At 38.2% G+C, this 22568-nt stretch overlaps 1 protein-coding gene across 1 annotated transcript; it reads left to right on the top strand.

The window, feature by feature from the left end:
- The first annotated feature begins 19671 nt into the window (after positions 1-19671).
- On the top strand, positions 19672-22347 carry LOC116207126. Its single transcript, XM_031539986.1, has 8 exons — positions 19672-19932; positions 20019-20108; positions 20536-20595; positions 20716-20755; positions 20892-20985; positions 21504-21563; positions 21657-21745; positions 21896-22347. Exons 1-8 carry the CDS (start codon positions 19814-19816, stop codon positions 21980-21982), a joined length of 639 nt encoding a protein of 212 aa, XP_031395846.1. The 5' UTR covers positions 19672-19813; the 3' UTR covers positions 21983-22347.
- Positions 22348-22568: the final 221 nt, after the last annotated feature.

Genomic DNA, 22568 nt, shown 5'->3' with positions numbered 1-22568 from the left:
CATAAACGAATAGTTCAACTTAATATTGAATTTGAAATCTCTTAGTTATCAGGTAAGGGTGCGAGTGCACCACAGCGTAACACTTTTTTTTTTACAAAATAATAATTTAATTAGACAAAACTAAATTTTGAGAAAGGAGGAACTTATGAAATTTTGCACGTCCTCTTCGGTCCATGTCGAGTTGCTTACGTTTAATTCAAGCAAATCAGTTTACTCAAAGAATTAATTCCTTTCCTTGTCTCTTTTTTTTCCCCCTCTTCCCTACTATTACGAAATTCGAAAAAAAAAATTACCCCACTTTTACGTCCCAAAGTACCCTTAAAAATATAAATATAATTATTGATAATATTCAGATTAATTAAAATTAAAATTATAGTTTTATTTGAACAATTATCTATTTTAATTATATTATCTCTCTTTCATTCTCCACTCTCTCTCCTTCCAACCATCCGTCTATCTTTTTATCGATTACCTCTTTTTTTTTCGATTTTTTCTTTTTAAGTCATATCTTGAGCTAACTTATTATAAAACTAGTTCACATGCGTCAATTTTACTGAAATATCATCTACTCATTCTATATAATTTTGAATAGAATCTATCAATGATGAACTTCACATTTTATACATAATAAATTATATATTTATATTTTTCTAAAAAATAATTATTAGAAACCAAAAAATCTAAAAAACATATGAAATAATGGCCGAAGAAGAAATGGGAGAGGAATGTGAATAAGAATTTTCGAGAATCGAAAAGAATTAATGGGAGAGTAACGAAAGGGTAAAGAGAGTAAAATATAATTTTATGGCATATGGAATAACTTTAATTGGATAGGTAGTTAGGTGTTAGCATATTCTCGCATGAAAAAACTTACGTGACAGTTTCTCCTTGGAAGATGGAAAGCTCTTATAAGAGTACTTCAAATTACATAATGACAATAATATACTTTAATGATAAGGAAATTTTATTTTCTTGGCCGTATACTTTCTATATTTTAATTTGTAATTCTCTTGTTTAAATTTAATCACCTTTAGTTGGTGCTATGTCAATTATTGTGTTCTATCAGAGCCATTTCATGAGGGAAACGGAAAAGGTTGTTTTAGGTTAATGTGCGGGTAAAATATTTTCTTGATTTTTATCTAAGAGACTTTATAAAATTAGATAATGACAATCGCTAGGCATGATATTGACAGTAAATTTAATCAGCAAGACGACAATTTAATGTAAATAAATTGGCAATCATTTTTTTATTAGATGTAACAGTTTTTCGCGTAGAATCACGCAATCCTACTTTCGGCAGACACGCTTAGCGGATCTCTTACGAGATTAGGGTTGTCATGCGTGCCAGAGTGCAATCTCAAGGATTGGTAGCGAAACCACCAGCCGACCTCACCATGCTAGAGCGTAGTGCCAGGCCCGAAAGTTCGTAGGTCTAGTCAACATCTAGGTTTAGGATAGATGTCGCGATAGAGAATAGACGATGACGATCAGACGGTTAAGCAGCTTGAGGATTTAGCCGCCAGGATTCTCCCCAAATATTAGTGAATGCTAACAATATGATGACGTTGAGAGATGGCTAGAAGCCGATCTTGAATCTAGTAACTCACGGTCGGGATTGGCTCGTGGGAGAGTTGTGTGCCTTCGCAACTGAATTAACCGGAAGTAGAATGGAGAGCTGGGTCCGACTAGATTAGCCGAAAAAGATGAGTTGAGACCGGAACCCTAGCTCATGGAAACCTCCTTGATCGGGAACCAAGTCGGGTATAAGGATATGCAGACGAATCAGCGAGATTGCCTCAGAAGGCTATTGCATAATAAGAAAATGGTGCATGAAAAGTAGATATGTAAGATGCGAGTGCAATAAAATAAGATAAAGGTACGTGGTGTAAAGCCATTTTGTAATTGATATTGGGGGTATTATAATAAAGAAACCCGACTTACATAGACTAAGCACGAGGGCCGTCCAAGACAACAAAAACTAGGAAATAAACGGCTAACCTAGGTAATTAGCTAAGCCAAGGACTATGTGAGAAATAATTCACTTATTCAGAAAAAAGTTATTGATCTAATATAGCAACGAAATATTAATAAATGGAAATCCACTAACAAGTGAATATCCTACGAAACAAGCTCCAAGAAATCGTCCATGTACGTCCATAACCTCTTTCCTTTGCTGCCTTGTATGTTCTCCACCTGATTTGGCATCTTCTAGTCAACCAAAATAGAATATATCTTTCTCCATTTATCCCGTTATGCAATCTCCTATTTCCTCCATGGATCCTTTGCACGTAAGGAAATGAAGGCCACCAAATATAGACGAAATATGGCTTTAGCCTGGAAATAATTCACAATTGCCACCCGCAATGCCAACCTTCATGTGACTGTCCAAGATAGTTGTTACCGCAGTTTTGGGTCGGGTTTCATAAATAATTCGATCATGGGCCACGTCCATGGAGTCTCGTGGGATTTATTCGATTCATTACACGTCATAAGCCCAACTTACCGCGAAGTGCAAAAAATTGGTGTAAACAAATAGCTAGAGATTTTATCGACATGTGGGGTCCTATTATTATTATTGTTGTTGTTGTATGGAACTTACTTTTATGGAATTTACTGAAATAGCTGTGAAGCTAAACACCAATTGTTCCTCTAATTGTATTTACCCACGATTACACATCATAATATGCCATGGCATGTCAAGAATCCTCGAAGCTCCACTTAAGATGGATCTTAATGTGTGTTTATTTACTCCAAGAGTTGAAATTAAAATTTCAATAATTAATTAGATTCAACTTGTAGTAAAGCAAATAAAAAATTGACTTAACCTAATGAGTTAGTAAAAAAAAGTGCTCAACGATTAAGTGATGAGAACTTATTTATTTTTCAGCTAATTCGCTCAGTCAAAATAGCACTTTTCAGTTATTTGGACTAATATCCTTTAATTTTTCGTAATTACCAATTGGTCTCATTTCGTACCAAAAAAAAAAAAGAAGAAAGAAAGAACAAGAGCCAATCGAGCTACGGGAGGGGCACTATTGTCGTTGGCCGATCATCAATAGTGTAGGCGAGCTCCCCAGCGACCTGTCTTTGGCGATGGTGGCTGGCAAAGAGCCACCACCACCAAAATACCCCGAGAAAGAGAGAAAGTGGGGGAGATTCAGTAACCACTGCACTTTTAATCTAGATATACCCCTCCTTCTCTCTCTCACGAAAAAGAGAGGGAGAGATTTCAGAGGTGGTGGCTCATCGACCATCCACCACTCTCACAGACGAAGTCGTTGGTGAGTAGAAAGCCCATCGGCCCACTCATTGGTGGGATGGTGGCCGTTCCATGAGCCACCATCACCCCCACCCTCCCTCTATGTTAGATCATGCTATGATCTCTCTATTTTTTTAATTTTTTAATTTTTTAGAAATTATAAAATACTAGGTCAAAATACAAATAAGCAAAATATTGGACTATCAAATAAATATACTATCAAAGAACTTTGATTTTTCTCTACTTATTTCACCAAACAATTTTTACTAAAACAATTAAGCACTTATTCAATTAATTGATTAAAATTACATCTCATAATTTTAAGTCCAAGCAAATACATACTTAGAACTGATGGAGGTTGATGAGCTTGTCTCAACCCAGACTAGATTTGCTTAACCTCGTGAAGTTCCTTTTTTCAAATAGTGTTACCTCAATCAGAATGAGATTATACTTTTTATTTTTAGTTACAAGGGAGCCGATAGGCTTAATATAATAAAATGGAAACTCTAATACCTAATAAAGAGACACGAGTCGTCTCACTGTGTATTAAATTTGGAACATTTTTATTACCAGGCAAGGGCGTGCATTACTGTACTACACCCTCTTTGATCAAATATATATACTTTAAAAATCATATCAGAATTATATTAGCAACAGTTTATTACTAACTTACCAGAAATTCCTTTCTTGATTCAGGGAAATTTATCTAGTATCGGGATAGAACCGGTCCAATTGAATACGGTCGACTAGAAATATAATATAGTCGACTGCACTTTGCTCCAGTCAATCATATTCATTTGGCAGTTGACTATGTTGAACTATAATTAGAGTGCGTCACATGCCGGGTGCTCGGCAAAATGGAGCACACAATAATTAATTGTTTAGTAAATAAGAAAAAGGTACATGTTATTTAATTTATTTTTTTGCTTTTGGTAATCCTATCCTCGGACTTTTCATGCATCAGATCGGAAGCCCTTCTAGAAGGCAGATAGTTGAATTTGAAAATGTTTGGACATATTGACATCATGTTGGTGCGCTGTTCTTCGGGAACAGAGAGAAACAACAAATCGCATCTGAACATAAATTAAATTATCAATTCGAGAAGGTATAGCTGATGATGCAATGTGCCGCATATTTTGGTAGCCATTTTCGGCATAAATCGACTATCATCCAGAGCTCGTGCAAGACTATGATCTTGAAATATGTGTCCTCCTCGTAGTCCATATGCCACGTTTTGAAGAAAATATGAACAAAGATGAGGATATCATTTAGAATTCTATCGCATTGCAATTTCAATATATGTATTTACGAAATGTTTGAAAGATATTTCTTTTTTTGATAAATATAAATATAAGGGGTCGATGGACAAGGGGCGAATGGTGTAGTCTCCCAATTCACAGAGCGTAACCATATGAGTCCGAATCTCGCCAAGAATCGTTTGATTTCAAGCATGACTACATCAGTCCATAATTAAAGTATTACTGTCATAAGCGAATTTGATACGAATAGGGATACCTTCTCCCCCATATTTGCTCTCAAGTCCCCGAGGAGATTGGAACTCCTTACTTGAAACTTGAAATATTGGCCTGTTATCAACTACCTTGGAAAGACTTTTTGTTGCGTTAGTTCTTCGAACTAATTTGTATTATTGGTCAGCAATTCTAAGCATATGAATTAGAAAAGAAGAGACTTCCATTAGACAAGATTACCGTTTACGAAGAATTATCTCAGACAATTCACTCTCTTATTAACTCATAGCATGTTTGTGGATGGATCTCTCATTACATGCTTGACCAGTCGAGAGATGCTTGCACGTCGATCATACATACCACTGTCCCTTGATCAAAAGATTGAAATAATTCATCCGTATCGGAGTCGGTTATTAAGATTGAATAGTAGTAGTTGTGTGTCACGCGAGAGTAAGTATTAATATGCTTTTAGGCTGACATATGATCGTGTTATTGAGGGGAAAAAGAAAAGATAAAAGTCCTTTTTTAATTGCTTTGAAATGAATGGAATTAATTCTACATCTAGAAGGCCTAATTTCCAGTTTCTAGCTCATTAGGTGACCAATATAAACGCAGAAGCTCTTCATTGTCAAGCCCCTGCACGCACGATCCACATTTTACGTCTTCTTTCAAAAGAGAGTTGATAAATTAATTGTGTTCGTGTAAATCGGGTCCTGAGCTCTCCCTTCTCGGTTTTGACCAGACAGTTTCAAGTTCAAGATCACAGTCAGGACATCGACCGTCACAACAAACACCCGAACATCACCATGCACGCATCCTAGCTGCTGTTTTTTGGTATATATCAATTTCGGGATATGCTAACCCAAACATAATGACATTTTCTTTTTCATTCAACATATAGGTTCATGTTTTCAAAAAAAAAAAAAACATTTTTTTACTGTAAATAATTTTGTTTTTCCTTTCCTGATATTGATGATATTTATGGGTTGGACAGGAAATTTGACCATCTAGAAAAGGCCGGGAAGAAGACGCCACGCACGTCCAATGACTTCATGCGGTCCATTCCATGGACGAAAATAGCGATTTCAATGACAAATCGGACTGGAATGGAGGAAGGAAGGGAGTGGGTCCCGCGGCCGTTGAACTCGCGATCTTGACCTTCCGATTTCCCTGTCACGTGAACGCTGCCACGATATCCTGGTCGTGTAAGTTTTAATTTTCAACCACGTTTGGATGATGGCCAAAAAACCACGTTTGGATGCCTTTGGTCTCTCTCTAGAACTTCAAATCTTCAGCTGCGAGATACATTCAAGCATATTAATGTATGGTCAAAACTCTAAGCATTAATCAATATGGATTGATTCCGGTAATTTGATATCTCATTCTTCTCAAGTAATGTTTTGAGTGCAAGTGATGTAGATGTAGAAAATTCACGATCGAGAAGAGTTTACTCTTTAATTGGTCGATTCAGTTGGAACTCGGTTTAGTAAGAACCTATAAGGGAGTTTGGTTGGCCGATTCTCATATTACTTGGAAAATTAAGATTACAGGAAAAATCTAACTATGCAATAACTTTGCATTTGTTATATAGATTAAAATTTAAAATTGTTGTGTTCGATAAATATATTGAATTATTAGGAATGTGGGTGATAATATAATTTATTATTTATTTTTACACAGATAAAAAGTGAATTTATGGTAATATCGAGAGTGTTTATGGATGTGCTCGCTTTATCAACCATGTTTATAAATTTTTAAATCAGAAAAGCAACTACCGCGATTTACATTATGCACAAATATTGCAATGGGAAACGGAAAATCGAAGCTTTCCTAGGAAAGTGGATTCAATTCGGCGAACTAAATAGCTAGATAGGGTTTCTAGATATTAAGTGGTGCAAACCCACGATCTGTAAAGTGTTAATTTATTGATACAGTCAAAGACTTGAGATCATGAGATTTTTGTTCAATTTTCATTAAACAGTAGGATAGGATTTACTTTATTTTTTCTTGTAATTTTCCACCCTTTTCTAGAGAGGGGTGAAATTTTGTTTGTTTCCCACATTATAGAGAGCTCATATTCTTGAGAGTGTATTATATCTTTCAGAACCTTCTCATGGGTGGGTGAGAAGAATTTAAGCCCATTGGAGGCGAATTTGGTGGACAACATTGTTAACTGTCACATTCTTTAATTAACACGACCTTATCACAGTAGACAAACAAATCTTGTAATTATATTATTCTATACTCCTCCGCAGAATATAACTAATGTTCAATTCGCAGTAAGTCGGGGACTGACACGTGATTCGACTTATTTCATTGCTTCAATCCATAAGTGACCCTAGGAAATAGGTATGCCTTGGACTTGCGAACCCAGTCCTGGGGTCCATGAGTCCAAATTAAGCGCGGAAGGGAGAAATAGTTTTTCTTAAAATTTGTTAGTACTTACTAGATGAAGACTCAGTAAAACTAAAATTATATGCCATATCTTTTGTGTTTAAAAAATAATCACACATTTTCATTTAGCAGAACAAAATTATACGAAAATGAAGATGAAAATTAATTGATATCGGCTCCTGTTACGAAAATGGCATATATAAGTCTCAATAGTGAAAGTTAATACAGAATTAATCGTGCGTAATATGGGCGCAAAGTTTAATTGATGTTATCTTATACCATTATTTATGGAAAAATTCATTTTCTAACTACCTTAATATATATATTTTTTAAATTTTACCTTGTTATAAAACCATTTTCTAACTTATTCTCCTAGTTTTAAGGAATTAAAAAAATAATGAAAAATATCCTATAAATATTGACAAGAACTGCCACCCCCTACATGTGTTGCTCATGGAGTCAATTGTATGGGCATCAATCAACTAAAACAATTCACTTACCCTGAGTAAGTGAAAAAATAAATAAGAAAGAAGTACATCTACCCAAAAAGAACGAAAAAAGATATAAAAAAATACCAATTATTAATATTATAAATTATTATGAAGGATATACAGTAAAAACAATTTGCAAGCTAATTATTTGCACAAATACGAAACTGCGTGCTGGAGGGTTAGTAAAGGTTGAACTGAAGAATTAATATGGCTCCACTGTTCTCGGTAAAGGAGCGAATTCTTTAGCGTCATAATGAGCTTTCTCATTCATCGATCAATCTATATATATATATATAAATAGAGTTAAAAAGGTAATTGTTTGCTGATTTTGATAGACTAGAGAAGACATTTTCCAATTTTTCAGTTTTTTGGGAAAACATAGAACTTCTTTCTAGTCCAAATCCTATGAATTCTTTTAAGTAATGCCTTACGTATAAGGATTTCGTGACAATTGAGAGAAACACACAATTGCAAAGTAATTAAACGAGAATGAATTGCAATTTTCGATAACAATATGTGGATTATAATTAGAATATTAAAAGACAACAAACTCAAAATAAAGTTACAGAGAATGTCATACTCCGCTTTCCATTGACAGAGGTAGCTTAGGTTCTGAAAACCTTAACTCAAGCTCGCCCAAGTTCAAAGATTTGGAAGAATTGTAACCACGTTGAGATGCTCGGAAGCACGTAATATGAGATGGTGACAACCTTCCTGAACAAGGACTGATGGAGTCGTGAACGTGTCGTTGAGGAATGCTCCTACTACTGCAGACTTTGAACTTGAATCGTTGAGGGATAACCTTGTTGCTACAAGTTCGGTTATCTAAATTACTCTACTCCTAAGGTAAGAGGGAAGATGCTCTTGAGCTGCAATATGTCAATTGTTATGTGCTGAGTTGTGTGTCGGTCTCAGGAGATCAGCTAGTATGTATAGGCCTTCAAGCTCCCCTGATTGTTATGCTGGTTTCTTCTGAGGTGGAGATCATGGGCAAAATGGCTGAAACAAACTTCCTTACTGATTAAGGAAAGTCTTTGTGTGCTCTTCACTGCAAGTAAATCCGTTAATAATCGTCTGGTCGTATCCCCACACACATTTTTCATGTGATCTTATCCTTGAGGTGTCATTTTCTCGTCTTGATCCAAGCAAAATTCTCACCAAATTGTTCTTCTCCAACTCAAAATGATTTGGTCGAACGTGCCATTCGGTCACCCCCTTGCTCCTAGATGATTCAACCGAGCATATCATTCGGCCCATCTTCTAAACACAGTGAAGCACCTAAGTATGACCATAAAGAAGTTGTTGTTGGAGAGAGCAAATACATTATTTAATTATTTAATAAGAAGGAAAAGAGAAAAGGAGCAAATTATTAGACATAAGTACTTGGAAGTAGGAGATATCGTACTATATCTATAGTTCCACAAAGCCATTTCAAGTGGATCCACTCGACTTATGTCCAACGAATTCGAAGAGGGACACAGGGAGCTGAGACAAACATATAAGCTACTGAATTAGATGGATGGATATTGAATATTTGTCGGTAAGCAGTCATCTTAACTGATATTCTCTTCAATACGATAGTTGTTCCTTTTACATACATAAATAAATGCCAAACATTTGAGAAATTTGATGCTTTTCGATAATAGAATCATGGGAAGAAATTTTGTGCTTGTGTTTTTTTGTTCCCTGCTTGATATGTTGTCTTACAAGTATAGTAATTGATGGAAGGAGAGAACCATTACCATTCCAATACGAGTATTGCTAAGAGCCAGATATTCACCAAGTGAATGCAATGACAAAAGAAAAAGGTGTCGGTCTAATATAAGAAAAACAGTCCAAATCAGTGACAAGTCCATATCATTAGCTCTTGTTCCTATGACATGCAATAGTTCAGAAGACAAAGGGCAAGCCAAAAATTGGAATGAAATTTACCAATACTACCTATATCACTTCTATGCGAGCCGCAAGATGCTAATTCAATGATTTTTGCTTTCAGTAAATTAATCTGGAAAAGAAAGAATTGATAAAAAATTTTTGGGGTGATTATTACACAAGTACAGATGGAAATCCTCGACCCCATGCCACTGTCTCATCTCCTCCCCCATGAAGGAGATCATAAAACCCTAAAAAACTCAAAATTGAAAAAGTTGAAAGAAGCCCAAAAAATCATAAAAACCTGAAAAACTAAAAGTTGAAAAAAGAGAAAAATAATAATAAAATAGATCTTAAAGGTCAAACTTGGAATAAATTTGTAGTGAGAAGGTGCCTCTCTCTATTACATCATAAATGGACAAGTAGCATGACCTCTTTAATGGGGCAGGAGATGAGACAAGGGGATGGGGATGACGATTTCCATTCATAAGGCTAACATGACCACGAGAGCGTGACACAATCTAGGTACCGCATTTATCCGAAAAAAAATAAAAAAGTACAGTATTTGTTTTCCAAATTCAATCATTTTCGATCTCGGGGCTTATTTACCAAGAAACATCTAACTAGAAAAAGAATTTTCACAGCAACTGATCCTCCATGCCAAAGTGAATGCCGCTACTAGCACCTTAAATATCCCGTCCCCGATTTTCCTGGAAATGGAAGGAGAAGGTGGTCAGGTCCAAACCTGTCCTTTTTTACGAGCCCTCCGCTGTTGTCACGTAGTATTATTCATCGGAAAGGGTTAAGGGAATTAGAAAAACGATCACTAATAGGACCGTTGCCTGTCCAACTATCATACAAGTATCTTATGAACTTACCATTACTTGCCAATAAACCAATTAGGGCCCCTTTTTCCTTTATAGATCTTATGAGTATTGTTAAATCTAATGAGACTGATATATCGATCTATATACGATAATGAAATTGAAAATTTTTTCTTCCATAGTTTTATTGAGATTTGTAGAAAATTAAATATAAGAACAGGAGAGGACTTAGAGACTTTGAAATTACTTAGCAACCATCGGCGGAAGCGACGTATTGTACTGAAGGTAAAATATCGAGAGGGATTGCACAATGTGAATTCCCAAACAGGCAAAATGAAATCTCGGGAAACTACGTTTAGTGTAAACTTATATCCCAAAGGAACAATGTATTTCACGCAACATCTAATTTGTTTTCAATAACGTTACAAGTAAATCAAAATACATTCTTTTCGGTATGATAACAGAATAAATTGGATCAATAGTAGAGATGTGTAATTAGTCTGTGTAACATCGACAATGTGATATTTTAGAGCAACCATGGGGGTATGGATTTGCCCGCACCTTAGGCGCTTCCGAGTTTGGATGACAGCCCTTATGTGGTCCACCTTGCTGCTTGCATGGATTCAAGACTCCATAGTCCGCATATCGACCTGCCTCAGCCAGTTGAAGTGTAGCCGCGCCGAGGAGGACGAAAACGAAGATGCAGAGGCATGAGCCTGTTGGTAGTTTGACCATGGCCATGGCTAATTAATTTTTTCGCAAGGCTACCTCTTTTTTCTTTTTTTTTTTGACCAAATCGATCGTGAGTTTCTCTGCACAGATGTTTGATTTTATATAATGTCATCGTAGGCCAATTTTGGAGAAATATTTGGTTTTAGTTTTCATGGGCAATCAAAACTTTGCAAAATTTTGGTTCTAAATATGCTGCGAAAAATGGCCTGTTTGCAACCAGCCTCTATTTTTATTTTTTTGGAGGGGATCGCCAACACATTTATGACAAGAAGTCTATCCAGAAAGCAGTTTAGTTGTATGAGGATTATTTTTTGTAACCGAATCCTTTGACAACTTTAATTGTTGTTCTTACACAATGTCGGAGTAAATGGTTCTAATTCTACTCAGCTAGGTTATAAAGTGCACATCTCGAATTTAACACATACGGGACTGTGAGGCTGTGTATGACCAGAAGATGTGACGCTTTAGGTACAACATTTATCTTCCAAATTCAATCATTGATTTTCTATCGTGGGCTTATTTGTCAGGAAACTTCTCATTAGAAAAAAGAAAATTCAACGCCAAATGATCTCCTCCATGTTAGGAAAAAGAGCGGCTAAGAATACCTTGCATATTCGACAAATAAGAATAGATGTAGGCAATCTCTGTATATTAAGGGATAACGAATACGGTACAAGAGGAGGCCAATTTATATAGATCGAGCCTCAGAGATAGAATAGGAAAGACATGAATATTTTACGGAATATATCTAGATTACAAGAACGTATCTTGACTATACTATAAATATAAATTCACATCCCCCATCAAACTCAAGTGGGTGCAGTAGACAACATCTTGAGTTTGCGAACTAGATCGTGGAAACATGTCCTGGATGATGAGACTCGGTGAAAATATCAGCAAGTTGCTCTTGCGAAGAAATAAATCGAAGATGAACCAATCCACTTAAAATATGCTGGTGAATGAAATGACCACCCGTCTCAATATGTTCGGTTCGTTCCAGAAAGACATCATTATTGGCAATCTGTATAGCACTTTGGTTATTGCACTAGAGTATCGTGGCTTCGTAATGATGGACTCACATATCTACGAGGATCCTTCTAAGCCAGGGAAGCTCACAAACAGTGTCTACTAGAGCTCGGAACTTTGTCTCAGCACTCTTCAATATTTTCTGATTAAGGGAATGGTGCAAAACCCGTTTTTCATTAAAGCCCTCCCCCATGTCATGGATTCTTTCAGAAGGGTCAAGGGAACTAGAAAACAATTGCTAATAAGACCATTCTCGATCCACTTGGACAGAGAGTTAACGTACCGTAATCGATATGGCCAAATGTGTGTTATAGAGCAAACATTATAGGACTGAAAATTTCAAAATAAAATTTATTGGACTGAAATCCAAAAACTTTAAAACTTATAGGACTTTTACTACATTTCTCCCCTTTAAGAACATAATTTTTTTTTTGAATGGCCATAAGCATGAAAACCTTTTCTGTTTAATTTGTTGATAAATAAATAACCATAGTAACACTCATCAATTATAAGTTATAATATATAAAAGATAGAACAACGATGGCGTGGGAGCTCCATTAGCTAACTCTCAGTTAGTGATTGATCGTCTTTTCGCTTACTTGGAGAATATAATTTTAAATCAGATATTCATTTTAATATTAATACTTTGTAAGTATATTGTCTCAGATCTATGTACGTAGAATACTAAGAACATAAGAAACTAAAATTGAATCTTCCATTTAGGAAAGTTATATATGGCTCATTGTATCCATGAAAAGTATGTATCAGTCGGGTAATCAACCTGATTGTTGAGATATGTTGTCCTACATCGAAAAATGAAGAAAGAAACCACAAGCTTATATGAGGCTTGGGTCCAGTAATTTATCAGTTTAAGCTTTTGGATTGCAGATGGGCTCAAGTCCATATAGGCCCAAATGGATATTTTACATGGTATCAAAGTGGGTTATGCTTTTGCGCGCTCATGTGGGCTCACACCATGCCGGATTCGATTTCGAGGTAGTCAAGAGTGCGCCTCATGTTAATCAGGCCCAAGAGTGGTCCGGTCCAGTTCCGAGGTAGCTAAAGGTGCACCTCTAGTTAGGCCCGAGTGTGGAGCTTGAGGCTAGTTTGGTATTTGTCCCCCCTTGCCCGAGCACGGAAGAGGATGCCCGGCTCGGGTCAGTTGTTAAGGGCGGGTGTTTAAGGCACGTGGCATGTGTTGGACCACACGTTGCCACGTGAGGGCGGGTGTTGAGATATGTTGTCCCACATCGAAAAATTAAGAAAGAAACCACAAGCTTATATGAGGCTTGGGTCCAGTAACCTACCAGCTTAAGCTTTTGGGTTGCAGATAGGCTCAAGTCCGTGTAGGCTCAAATGGGTATTTTACATTGATGAAGACAAAGAACACCATTAGTCTCAAACTTCCTATAAACACAAAATGATCATCGCCGTCGTAGACATTCACAAGCAACAAGTCGAGCTCAACATTGAAGTATTTGACCTGAAGAAGAAAAAAACAAGCCACAACAAAGAGGGGAATTGAAGCTGCTGCTCTGGGAGCTTTATAGTATCAGGAAGACATGTAAACCGACCACAAAGACCAAGCCAAAAGAGTTCCTGGACGTGAAGCCGAAGATAGAAAAGGTCGTTGGGAAGTTCATGAAGTTCGGTTATTTAGGGAAGACAAGATTGATGTGCAATATTAGTAATAAGAATTAGAAGAGAAAGAAATGGATGGGAAAGTTATGGACACCTGAGAATGTGAGGGAATGAGAGAGAAAGGAAGATTGTTAAAAGATTTGGGTAATTTTACCATTTTGTTCCTGTATTTATTATTGGATATGGCTTTTGTCCAATTTAATTAAAAAAAATGAGGGTAAATTGATAAAATCATGCAAAAGGTAATTGTTTTTTTGATGCAAAAGGATTTAGAGGACACTAAATCCTCCTTATATATACACACACACAAATTTTGTGTGCATTCTACATGTAGTCTAGACAATTAAACATGTCGTAATTAATTTATTCAGGGCGACAGAACGAACCATCTCATTAATTCCCATTTAGGGAGCTGGTGAGTGGATTTGACAATGGTCAAGGCAGATGGGCTTTGAAGGGGTACCAAACCCTATAGTCCTTTAAACAGTTCTGCCCATTGGATTGTAAGATAAATTTTGGAAATAAGGAATTAAAATCTTGGAGTATTTGGAACGCTTTAAAAACTTATGCTGCGTTTGGTTTCATAATAGAATTTTAAAATCAGATTTTGATTTTGAAAAAGAGTGGTATAAATGGGACACATCCTTTGACTTTGTATGAGTTATGTTGTTTTGTTGTGAAAAAAAGTTATATAAATGAGACCCACTCTTTGACTTTGTATGAGTTATTTTGTTTTGTAGTGGGTAGAGTTAAGTTAGAATTGTGATTTTAAAATTGCATCCACAAACCAAACAAGACATTAAAATTTGGACCCGAAACCAATTCCAAACACCTTGAGGTAGAGATCCAGTTATTTTTTGCTCGAGTTCAAATCCACTGTAAAATTTACAGTTTTTATCTATTTGGAAATAAGGAATTTGATTTATATTAGGCTACTGAGAATTGGCTCCGTTTGGATTCAAAGTTGTATTTTAAAATCTTACTTTAACTTAATTCTACCCACAACAAAACAAAATAATTCATACAAAGTCAAAGGATGAACTTCATTTATATCACTCTTGTTCAAAATCAAAATCACATAACTCATACAAAGTCAAAGGGAGTCACATACATAACCATTTATACCACTCTTTTTTAAAATCAAAATCTGATTTTAAAATGTTACTTACAAATCAAACGCAGCATGAATGTTAAATAGTAATTTGTGACCTTTTTTCCCCTTATAAATTACTAAAGTACATTAATGGATATGGATCTGGGACAACTCCATCTCATTGCCATCCCTAATAGTCGATTTCCCTGTCCATTCGATCATACTTCCTCATAAACTTTCGGCTCCTAAGGACCGATTTATGGATACTCCCAAAAGAGTTAATTAATTCTTCCTCCTAACTCCTTGGGACTCGATAAGTTGAGGTGTTGAAATTCTGAACCAAGATTCATGTTACACCTGATATGTAAAGAGAAAAAAACGAACGAGATTACTGCAAAGCATGCGATTTATGCAGAAGACTAGGCACAAAATAATGATGTGCACGAACTGTTGATTCGATCCTCCGATCCTCCTAATGCTTCGTCACAGGTTTGTCTCCTCCCAGTGTTCTAGTATCTGTGGTAACCCAAACTTCACCATCATCATCCTCCACCTCATCCTCGACTGCCTCGCCATTTCACCTCCACCTAACACACCTCCCAGACCTCAACACTCCCACATCATACCCCTCCACCCATTGACAAAATCATCAACCATGCACCCTACTAACCCCCTACCCCATTGACGAAATCATCAACCAAGCCCAACACCTGTCCTGCTCACATACCACCCTCCGCCTCTCCCCCGACCCTAACAAAACGGCGTCATTGTCCAAGCTATCCCTTTATGGCAAAGTCATTGCTGACACTGACCTAAGCAAGAAATCGATCAAGAATAACATAATCTCAGACTGGAATCTTTAGCATGAGGTTCAAGCTTCCACAGTTGACCGCAACACATTTTTGTTTGTCTTCGCCTCGGCAGTTGATCGATGGAAAGTACTGCTCGGAGCACCGTGGTCGGTCTGGGGTTACCATCTCCTCTTGAAATGTTGGGCTCCGGACATTCCTGCTACTAATATGGATTTCTCTACTACCCAATTCTGGGTTCAAGTCCACAGTCTCTTGCTCGACCATATATCGAAGAGCAACGGCAAAATCATTGGGGAAATTTTCTCTGAATTGTTAGAAATCGATCTAACGGCGGACGATCTACTTGCAGGTAGGGGATATCTACGTCTCCTGGTCAAGCATCCAGTCACCGAACCTCTCAAAATCGGTTTCTACCTGGAACGAGGCTCAACGCAAAACCCATGGGTGCAATTCAGATATGAAAGGCTGTCAGATTTCTACTTCAACTGTGGGAGGCTCAAACACTCCAAATTCTCCTGCCCTTATAAGATAATTAGCTCTGAAGACAAGAAAACGAGGAAGTCTGGTAGGCAATTTTTCGGCGCGCACATGATTGCTTAAGGTACTAAATTCAGCTCCTCTATTACAAACCTGAAGCATGAATTCGTGGAGGAATCAAATCCTTTTGCAGAAGGGCGTCAACCGGAACTCTAAGTCCGAGCCCTCCCCTTAACATTGCTGGTGCGTGAACAAACTCAGAACAAAGAAAAACCTCCTTGCTCTTACCCGCTGGTCCTTACCTAAGATCCGGCCCCACAACAAGATTTCATATCCAGATTATCTGCTGAAATTCTCTTCACCTTAGCCGCCCACCTCTCATATCAAACCTATAACACTCTGCCCCCAAATTCCTGTCCCATCCCCCTACCACCCCTCACCATCCAATTACTGTAACAAAAATCCTTCCCTTCCGACGCTTCATTCCACCAACCTTCCATCCTGTTCCAAAAAAACCTCTCAAGAGAAAGAAAAACCTCACCCAACAATATTTGAAGCCCAAAAAAATACGTCTCAAGCCCATTATCCCACAGCCCACAAAGCCCATTCCTTTAACACTATACCAAATTACCACTCCTGCCATCACAACATCAATATTTCACAAAACAATCTTGCCACCTCTCTCTCTTCCTCATTCCTCTAACTGCCACACCCCCCCACCCCAAGAATCTACCGTGACCCAACTCTCACACTCATCCACCAACACCACCCACACACCTTCGCAGGACTAGGAGAATTAAAGTCTCTAACGTATGGCTAGAATGGCAATGAAGATGAAGCAGAACTCGGAAATTCCCACGGCTGAGGAGGCGGGCCAGTCCATGCCCCCAACCCCTCCATGTTAGTACTGAGCTGCAACAGTCGGGGATTAAGTCGCCCCGCGACTAAGCGTTCCTTAAGGACCCTTGTTAGAAAGCACTCATCAGATTGTTTGTTCTTAATGGAGACCAAGATTCAATGCAACTTGGTGCGAGACACTGTCAATAGATTGAGATTTTCTAATTGCATCACTTTGCTAGCGACCGGACGAGCAGGAGGGACTTGCTTCTGCACCAAGGAAGGTATCGACTTCAAGCCTATCCTTATCTCGAAGTACGTAATCAATGTTCTGGTCTATTCTCACCCTCAGCCAAGCCCTTGGATGCTCTCATTGGACTACTGCCCCCCATACCAGGAGAATAAACGTGAATTCTGGGAAGACTTCCGGAAGCACCTAGATTCCTTTGCTGACCCTTGGATAGAGATCAGGGACTTTAACTGCATTGTTATGGGGGATGAGAAGCAAGGAGGCCACCCTTTCCAAGCCACTTCAAGCACCGGCCTGGACTATATCATTGACCTGCTCGGACTAGTGGACTTAGGATTTTTTGGAAACAAGCATACATGGATGAACAAACGAATAGGAGCTGCTAACATTAGGGAGAGACTTGACAGGGCAATTTCCAACATCAACTGGAGACTTTTGTTCCCTAAAGCTTCCGTGCTTCACCTGCCCGCGGTCTCCTCAGATCACAACCCCTTGTTACTCAACACATCAGGGGAGCGATACAGGAAACCAAAGCTCTTCAAATTTGAGGAAATGTGAACTAGAGACCCCTCATGCTTCTCTGTTGTCAAAATGGCATGGCAGAAACCCCATTTCAGATCCCCCATGTTCATACTCAAGTGTAAAATCCAATCAACTCGCGAAGTCTTGAGAAGGTGGAACAGGAACACTTTTGGACATGTCCAGTCTCAAATTAATCAGCTCTCAAAAGATCTCAATAGCCTCCAACAAGCTGCTCCAACTATTGGAAATTTAACTCTTGCCTCCACCATTGAAGAAAAGCTGCAAGAATTACTCAAGCGGGAAGAATTATTGTGGAGACAAAAGTCGAGAAACACCTGGCTCACCTGCACTGATTTGAATACCAAGTTCTACCACTTCTCCACTGTCATTCAAAGAAAGCAAAATGCCATAGAATTCCTCAAATTACCAAACAACTCCTGGTCCTCCGACATCTCGACCATTCTCGATCATAATTCACATTTGGACTCACTTATGTGGTCCCCTGCAAGGAATGGAGTTTTCACTACATCCTTTGCCTATGTTTCTGATCAAATACATCGTTTTCCTTCCCCCCTTCTACCCTGTAAGGAGTGGAAACACATTTGGAGGCTAAAAATTCATGATCGCCACAAACTCCTATTGTGGAAGTTGCTTCGAAACTGCCTCCCAGTAAAGTCCATTCTTGGTCAACGATTTCCAATCAATGACACTCTTTACACCTTCTGTCAATCTTCTTCGAAAACCATCGATCACCTCTTCCTTCATTGTTCTTTCTCTTGTCAAGTTTAGGCACTACTGGAATGGCCAATTAGAATTTCTAATCTTGGCCCAATGGACATGGTACAATGGATTAAACTCATCACAGGAATTGATCAATCTCTTAACATTCCTCGAGATATTCATCACAGGTTCATCCTTCAAGGGGTCGTTTGTATGGACTTCTTATGGCAGCTTTGTAACACCACAAGACTGGATTCGAGCACTCTCAATCCCTCCAACTCAGCAGCTACAATTCAGAGAAGACGCAGGGAATATGACAAAGCTTGGCTCCACCGATCCATCATTCAATTCCCTAACAAAGCTGCCTCCAATCCTACATTACAAGTCAGCTTCGATGCTGCAATTTTTCAGCAGCATTCTTACCTCTCAGTGGTTTGCACTGACAACAAAGGAACCATCAAGTTTTCCTGGGCTTTCTACTCAACTGCCACCAACCCCCTACAAGGGGAAGCAGAAGCTGTCCTCAATGCCATCCGTTGTGCTCAACAACTTGGACTTCACAGCCTGCTTCTACTAGGCGATTGCAAAGACCTCATCGACAACTTGATGTCTCCTCATCATGTCCTACCTGAACTATCTATTATTATCCCTATTATGCTATTTGATCTTACTTTTTTTTATCAATTGGACTGCCGTATATATCCCTTGGGCTGATAACTACCTTGCCCACAACATTGCCCATTGGGCTGGTTCTTGTAACTTGAATGGTCCTATTGACATCTCATCCATCCCTCCGGCAATTCGCTTTAGAGAGGAAGAGATGCAACATGGCCCATTCAAATATTGATGCTTTTCTTTTTATTAATGAATGCCATCTTCAAGCCAAAAAAAAAAATGATGTGCATGGGAATATACGAAATATAGAAAAAAAAATTAAAGTTTCTTATTGACCCTTTTTCTTCCCAAGTCACAGTTAAAATTTTTCCTTGAATTTTCCAGTTCCTAGTTAATATAATCTAATTTTGTAGTTGACAAAGATTTTATAGGAAGGACGTCATGGATTTGGCGTAAAGTGAATGAAGCCGAAACGTCAGGGAGCAAATCCCTAACATAGAAATTTCAGGGGTCTAATGTGTTACGGGCAAGAAATATGGGGCAAAATGAATAAACGCAAAAGTGTGAGGTCTCCAATTCAAATTTAATTGCTCGTTATTCACTCCCTTTGAAATTTGGCCGAACCCGCCATCAGAGAAGCAGAGAGCAGAGAGCAGAGAGAGAGAGAGAGAGAGAGAGAGAGAGAGAGAGAGAGAGAGAGAGCTTCCTCTCCATTTCTGCAGAGCTGAGCGATCGAAAGAGTTCTCCCTCCATCTGTCAAAAGCTTTGATCAAATCGCGATGTCTGCAGCTAAGGCGAGCTCGAAGAAGCGAGTTGACTTGGAGGCCGCTGAACTCATCACCAAGTCGGACAAGAGGAAGAGCCTTGGCGACGACGACCTGGACCTCGATCTCTCTAAGTCGGTACCGGAATCGCTTCTCGGCAGTTGATTTTGCATCTTATCGTGCGATTGTGATGGTGAATTCATTTGCATGCGTGTCGCAGTGATATAAAAGGGATCATGTCAGCTTTGCAACAGATCCGGGAGAAGGCTCAGAAGGACGGTCAGAAGAAGAACGAGGAGACGATTTCGAGGTGATTTTCTTTTGATTTCATGTCTTCTTGGTAATTTCGGGAGCTGGAACTGATCTGAATCTTTAATCCGAGTGCGAGCTCGTTCTGGGAAGTCCAATGGAGTGGAAACATCATCGCTCGATGGACTTGTAAAATTTTCCAGCTGATGTTCTGCATGTTGGTCCACATTTCTTGTTCCGATACTTAGATGAGCAGATTAGCCGGAAAAATATAGATCCAAGAGCAGATGTTTTGATCTGTCTGTAGCTGATTTCTGATTCCACGTTGCATTTGAATGCATTTTGAGGATTCATCCTGATGACGGAACTTCCCATATGTGTGGTTGACAGTGATCGATTTTGTCTAGGCATAACATGCTCAGAGACAGCTTAGCGTGGAATTCGTGATAATGTATTCGGTACTTACTGTATCATTTTCGTTTGGACAGTGTGGCCTCTGAGATTAGATCGACATTCAACGAGTTGAAGTCGAAACTCGAAAAGGATAGGTATTATGAAGTGTCCAATCTTCGTAATTAATTATATGCGTACGTTCAGCTGATTTACTCTGCATCTCTGGTGGTATTACTCTAATTTTCATCCACCTTGGGGAATGTTCTGTCCACTAGACTAGTTTTCATGAAGACGCTTTCAAAGAGCTCGAAGGAGGTCAGTGTTAAAAAGTGTTTTTGGCTTTATTCCTATACGCTGAAGATAACCTGCGCTTCTCACTATTACTATTTTTTTCCAAGTGTTTTTTCGGCCTCTCATCACAAACCGTGATTATATGCTGATGAATGTGCAGTGTGAAAGTTCCTTGAAGAATGAGACTGCAAAGTTCCAAGCACTTTACGAGAAATTCTTCAAAGACAAAGTAGCACATCTGGAGGCCTTAAATGGTATTTCTCTTGGGCTGATCGGTCTCTCTAACTGAAGGCATATTCGAAGTTTGAACTTACTGCTGATTTGGTTCAAAATTTGCGGTCTCTGCTGATTTGGTTCATTTGGTATATAGATTCGAAGTCCATAATGATGGAAATTTTTTCTGCCTGCACTATTTAGTAAAATAAAGTAAAGGTTGCTATCCCAAGAGAACTTGAGAAATTACCAGCAATTCGACACATTTCAATTCCAAGAACACATGCATGTCATTGACATTTGTTATGCAAAATTCATTAGGTATGGTGCCTTTATCATGGCTTGTCTGGTTTGAAATGGTGTCTGCCATGTGGCTCTGCTTACCAGCCAGTGCATGATACAGATAAACCTGAATGCCATTAATACAACTGTGCAATCTCATCAATTGAAAAATGATCTGAAGTTCTGATATCATCTTCCAGTGCAGAACTAACTGCCCAAAAATTAGAATGTAGTAACTGATCGTGCTGGGATTATAAACTTACTTCTGCATCTTCAGATACTATATCCAAGTTTGAAGAAACGAAAGAAAAGCTTTTCATGCGATATGAGCAAATGAGTAAGCATATAATCTGCTTCTACTTTCTATTATTCATCCTATTGCTGGTAAGCCTACAATTAATTAAAATCTTTAACAAATGACTGAAATTAGGGAAAAGAGAGAAGACTATGATAGCTGAGCACGAAAGAGCTTGTGCGGACAAAATCGCTAAACTGGAGGAGTCTTTGAAGAAGAAGCAGGTAAGAGAAATATCTAAGTACTAGATAGTTACTTAGCCAAAAAAAAAAAAAAAAATCTAACTACTAGCTAGTTATCCTCAACACAAGACCTCTACCTCTCTTATTGTAAAGACAATTGAAGAATCTGATTCTCATAACCCAAAATTGCAGGATAACAAGACTTTTAGCATTTTGAGGAAGACACTCGGTTCGTTTCTTGAAAATGCTTCAGATGAGGACTTCCCACCTGATGATTGAGTATCATTCTAGATGTCAACGCTCTAGAAGATGAGCAGTTAAGACTCTCATTCTCTTCTTATCATGAAACGGGTACAAAACATATCCTTATCAGATCATAGTATTGCTACATAATAGGCACTGTCTGGCGTTTGCCTCTTCATACTGGACAAGTATCTTTACATTTACATTATAGAAGAAACGCTGCTTCCAATTTCGGAACAGTTTATGTACAAGAGCTGAAATTTTAGGATGATAGATAGTAGAAATGGTTGAATTGTGATTCAACCTGATATGAAGTCCAACTAGACTGACATATTTCCATGAGTTTACGAAACCCTCTGCATTTAAGAATCTAAAGCGGATTATCCAAAGTTATTGTCTCGTCTAATTTTTCTAGCGAGTATTATAGAGCATATGTCATAAAATATATAGATACTCCATATGATATCTTCTCGGTGACAAGAAAATGGAGGAGACATTCATTCAAAAGATGTGATTTGTTGTGTGAAGAAAATGTAGCGCAACCAAAAGATCGTAACATCCTTAGATCGTACAACCATATGGCGAACATAATTCGACAACATAAGAAACACTCTGGGTATGA

The sequence above is a fragment of the Punica granatum genome, chromosome 5 (genome assembly GCF_007655135.1).
Source record: "Punica granatum isolate Tunisia-2019 chromosome 5, ASM765513v2, whole genome shotgun sequence".
NCBI classification, from domain to species: Eukaryota; Viridiplantae; Streptophyta; class Magnoliopsida; order Myrtales; family Lythraceae; genus Punica; species Punica granatum.
This window is presented reverse-complemented; position numbering and strand designations above follow the sequence as displayed.

Excerpts from the sequence above, each read along its gene's own strand:
- LOC116207126 (XM_031539986.1), top strand. The coding sequence starts at position 19,814 with ATGTCTGCAGCTAAGGCGAGCTCGAAGAAGCGAGTTGACTTGGAGGCC. Across the intron at positions 19,933-20,018 it reads CTGGACCTCGATCTCTCTAA|TGATATAAAAGGGATCATGT; the intron begins GTCGGTACCGGA and ends TGCGTGTCGCAG. Across the intron at positions 20,986-21,503 it reads ACATCTGGAGGCCTTAAATG|ATACTATATCCAAGTTTGAA; the intron begins GTATTTCTCTTG and ends CTGCATCTTCAG.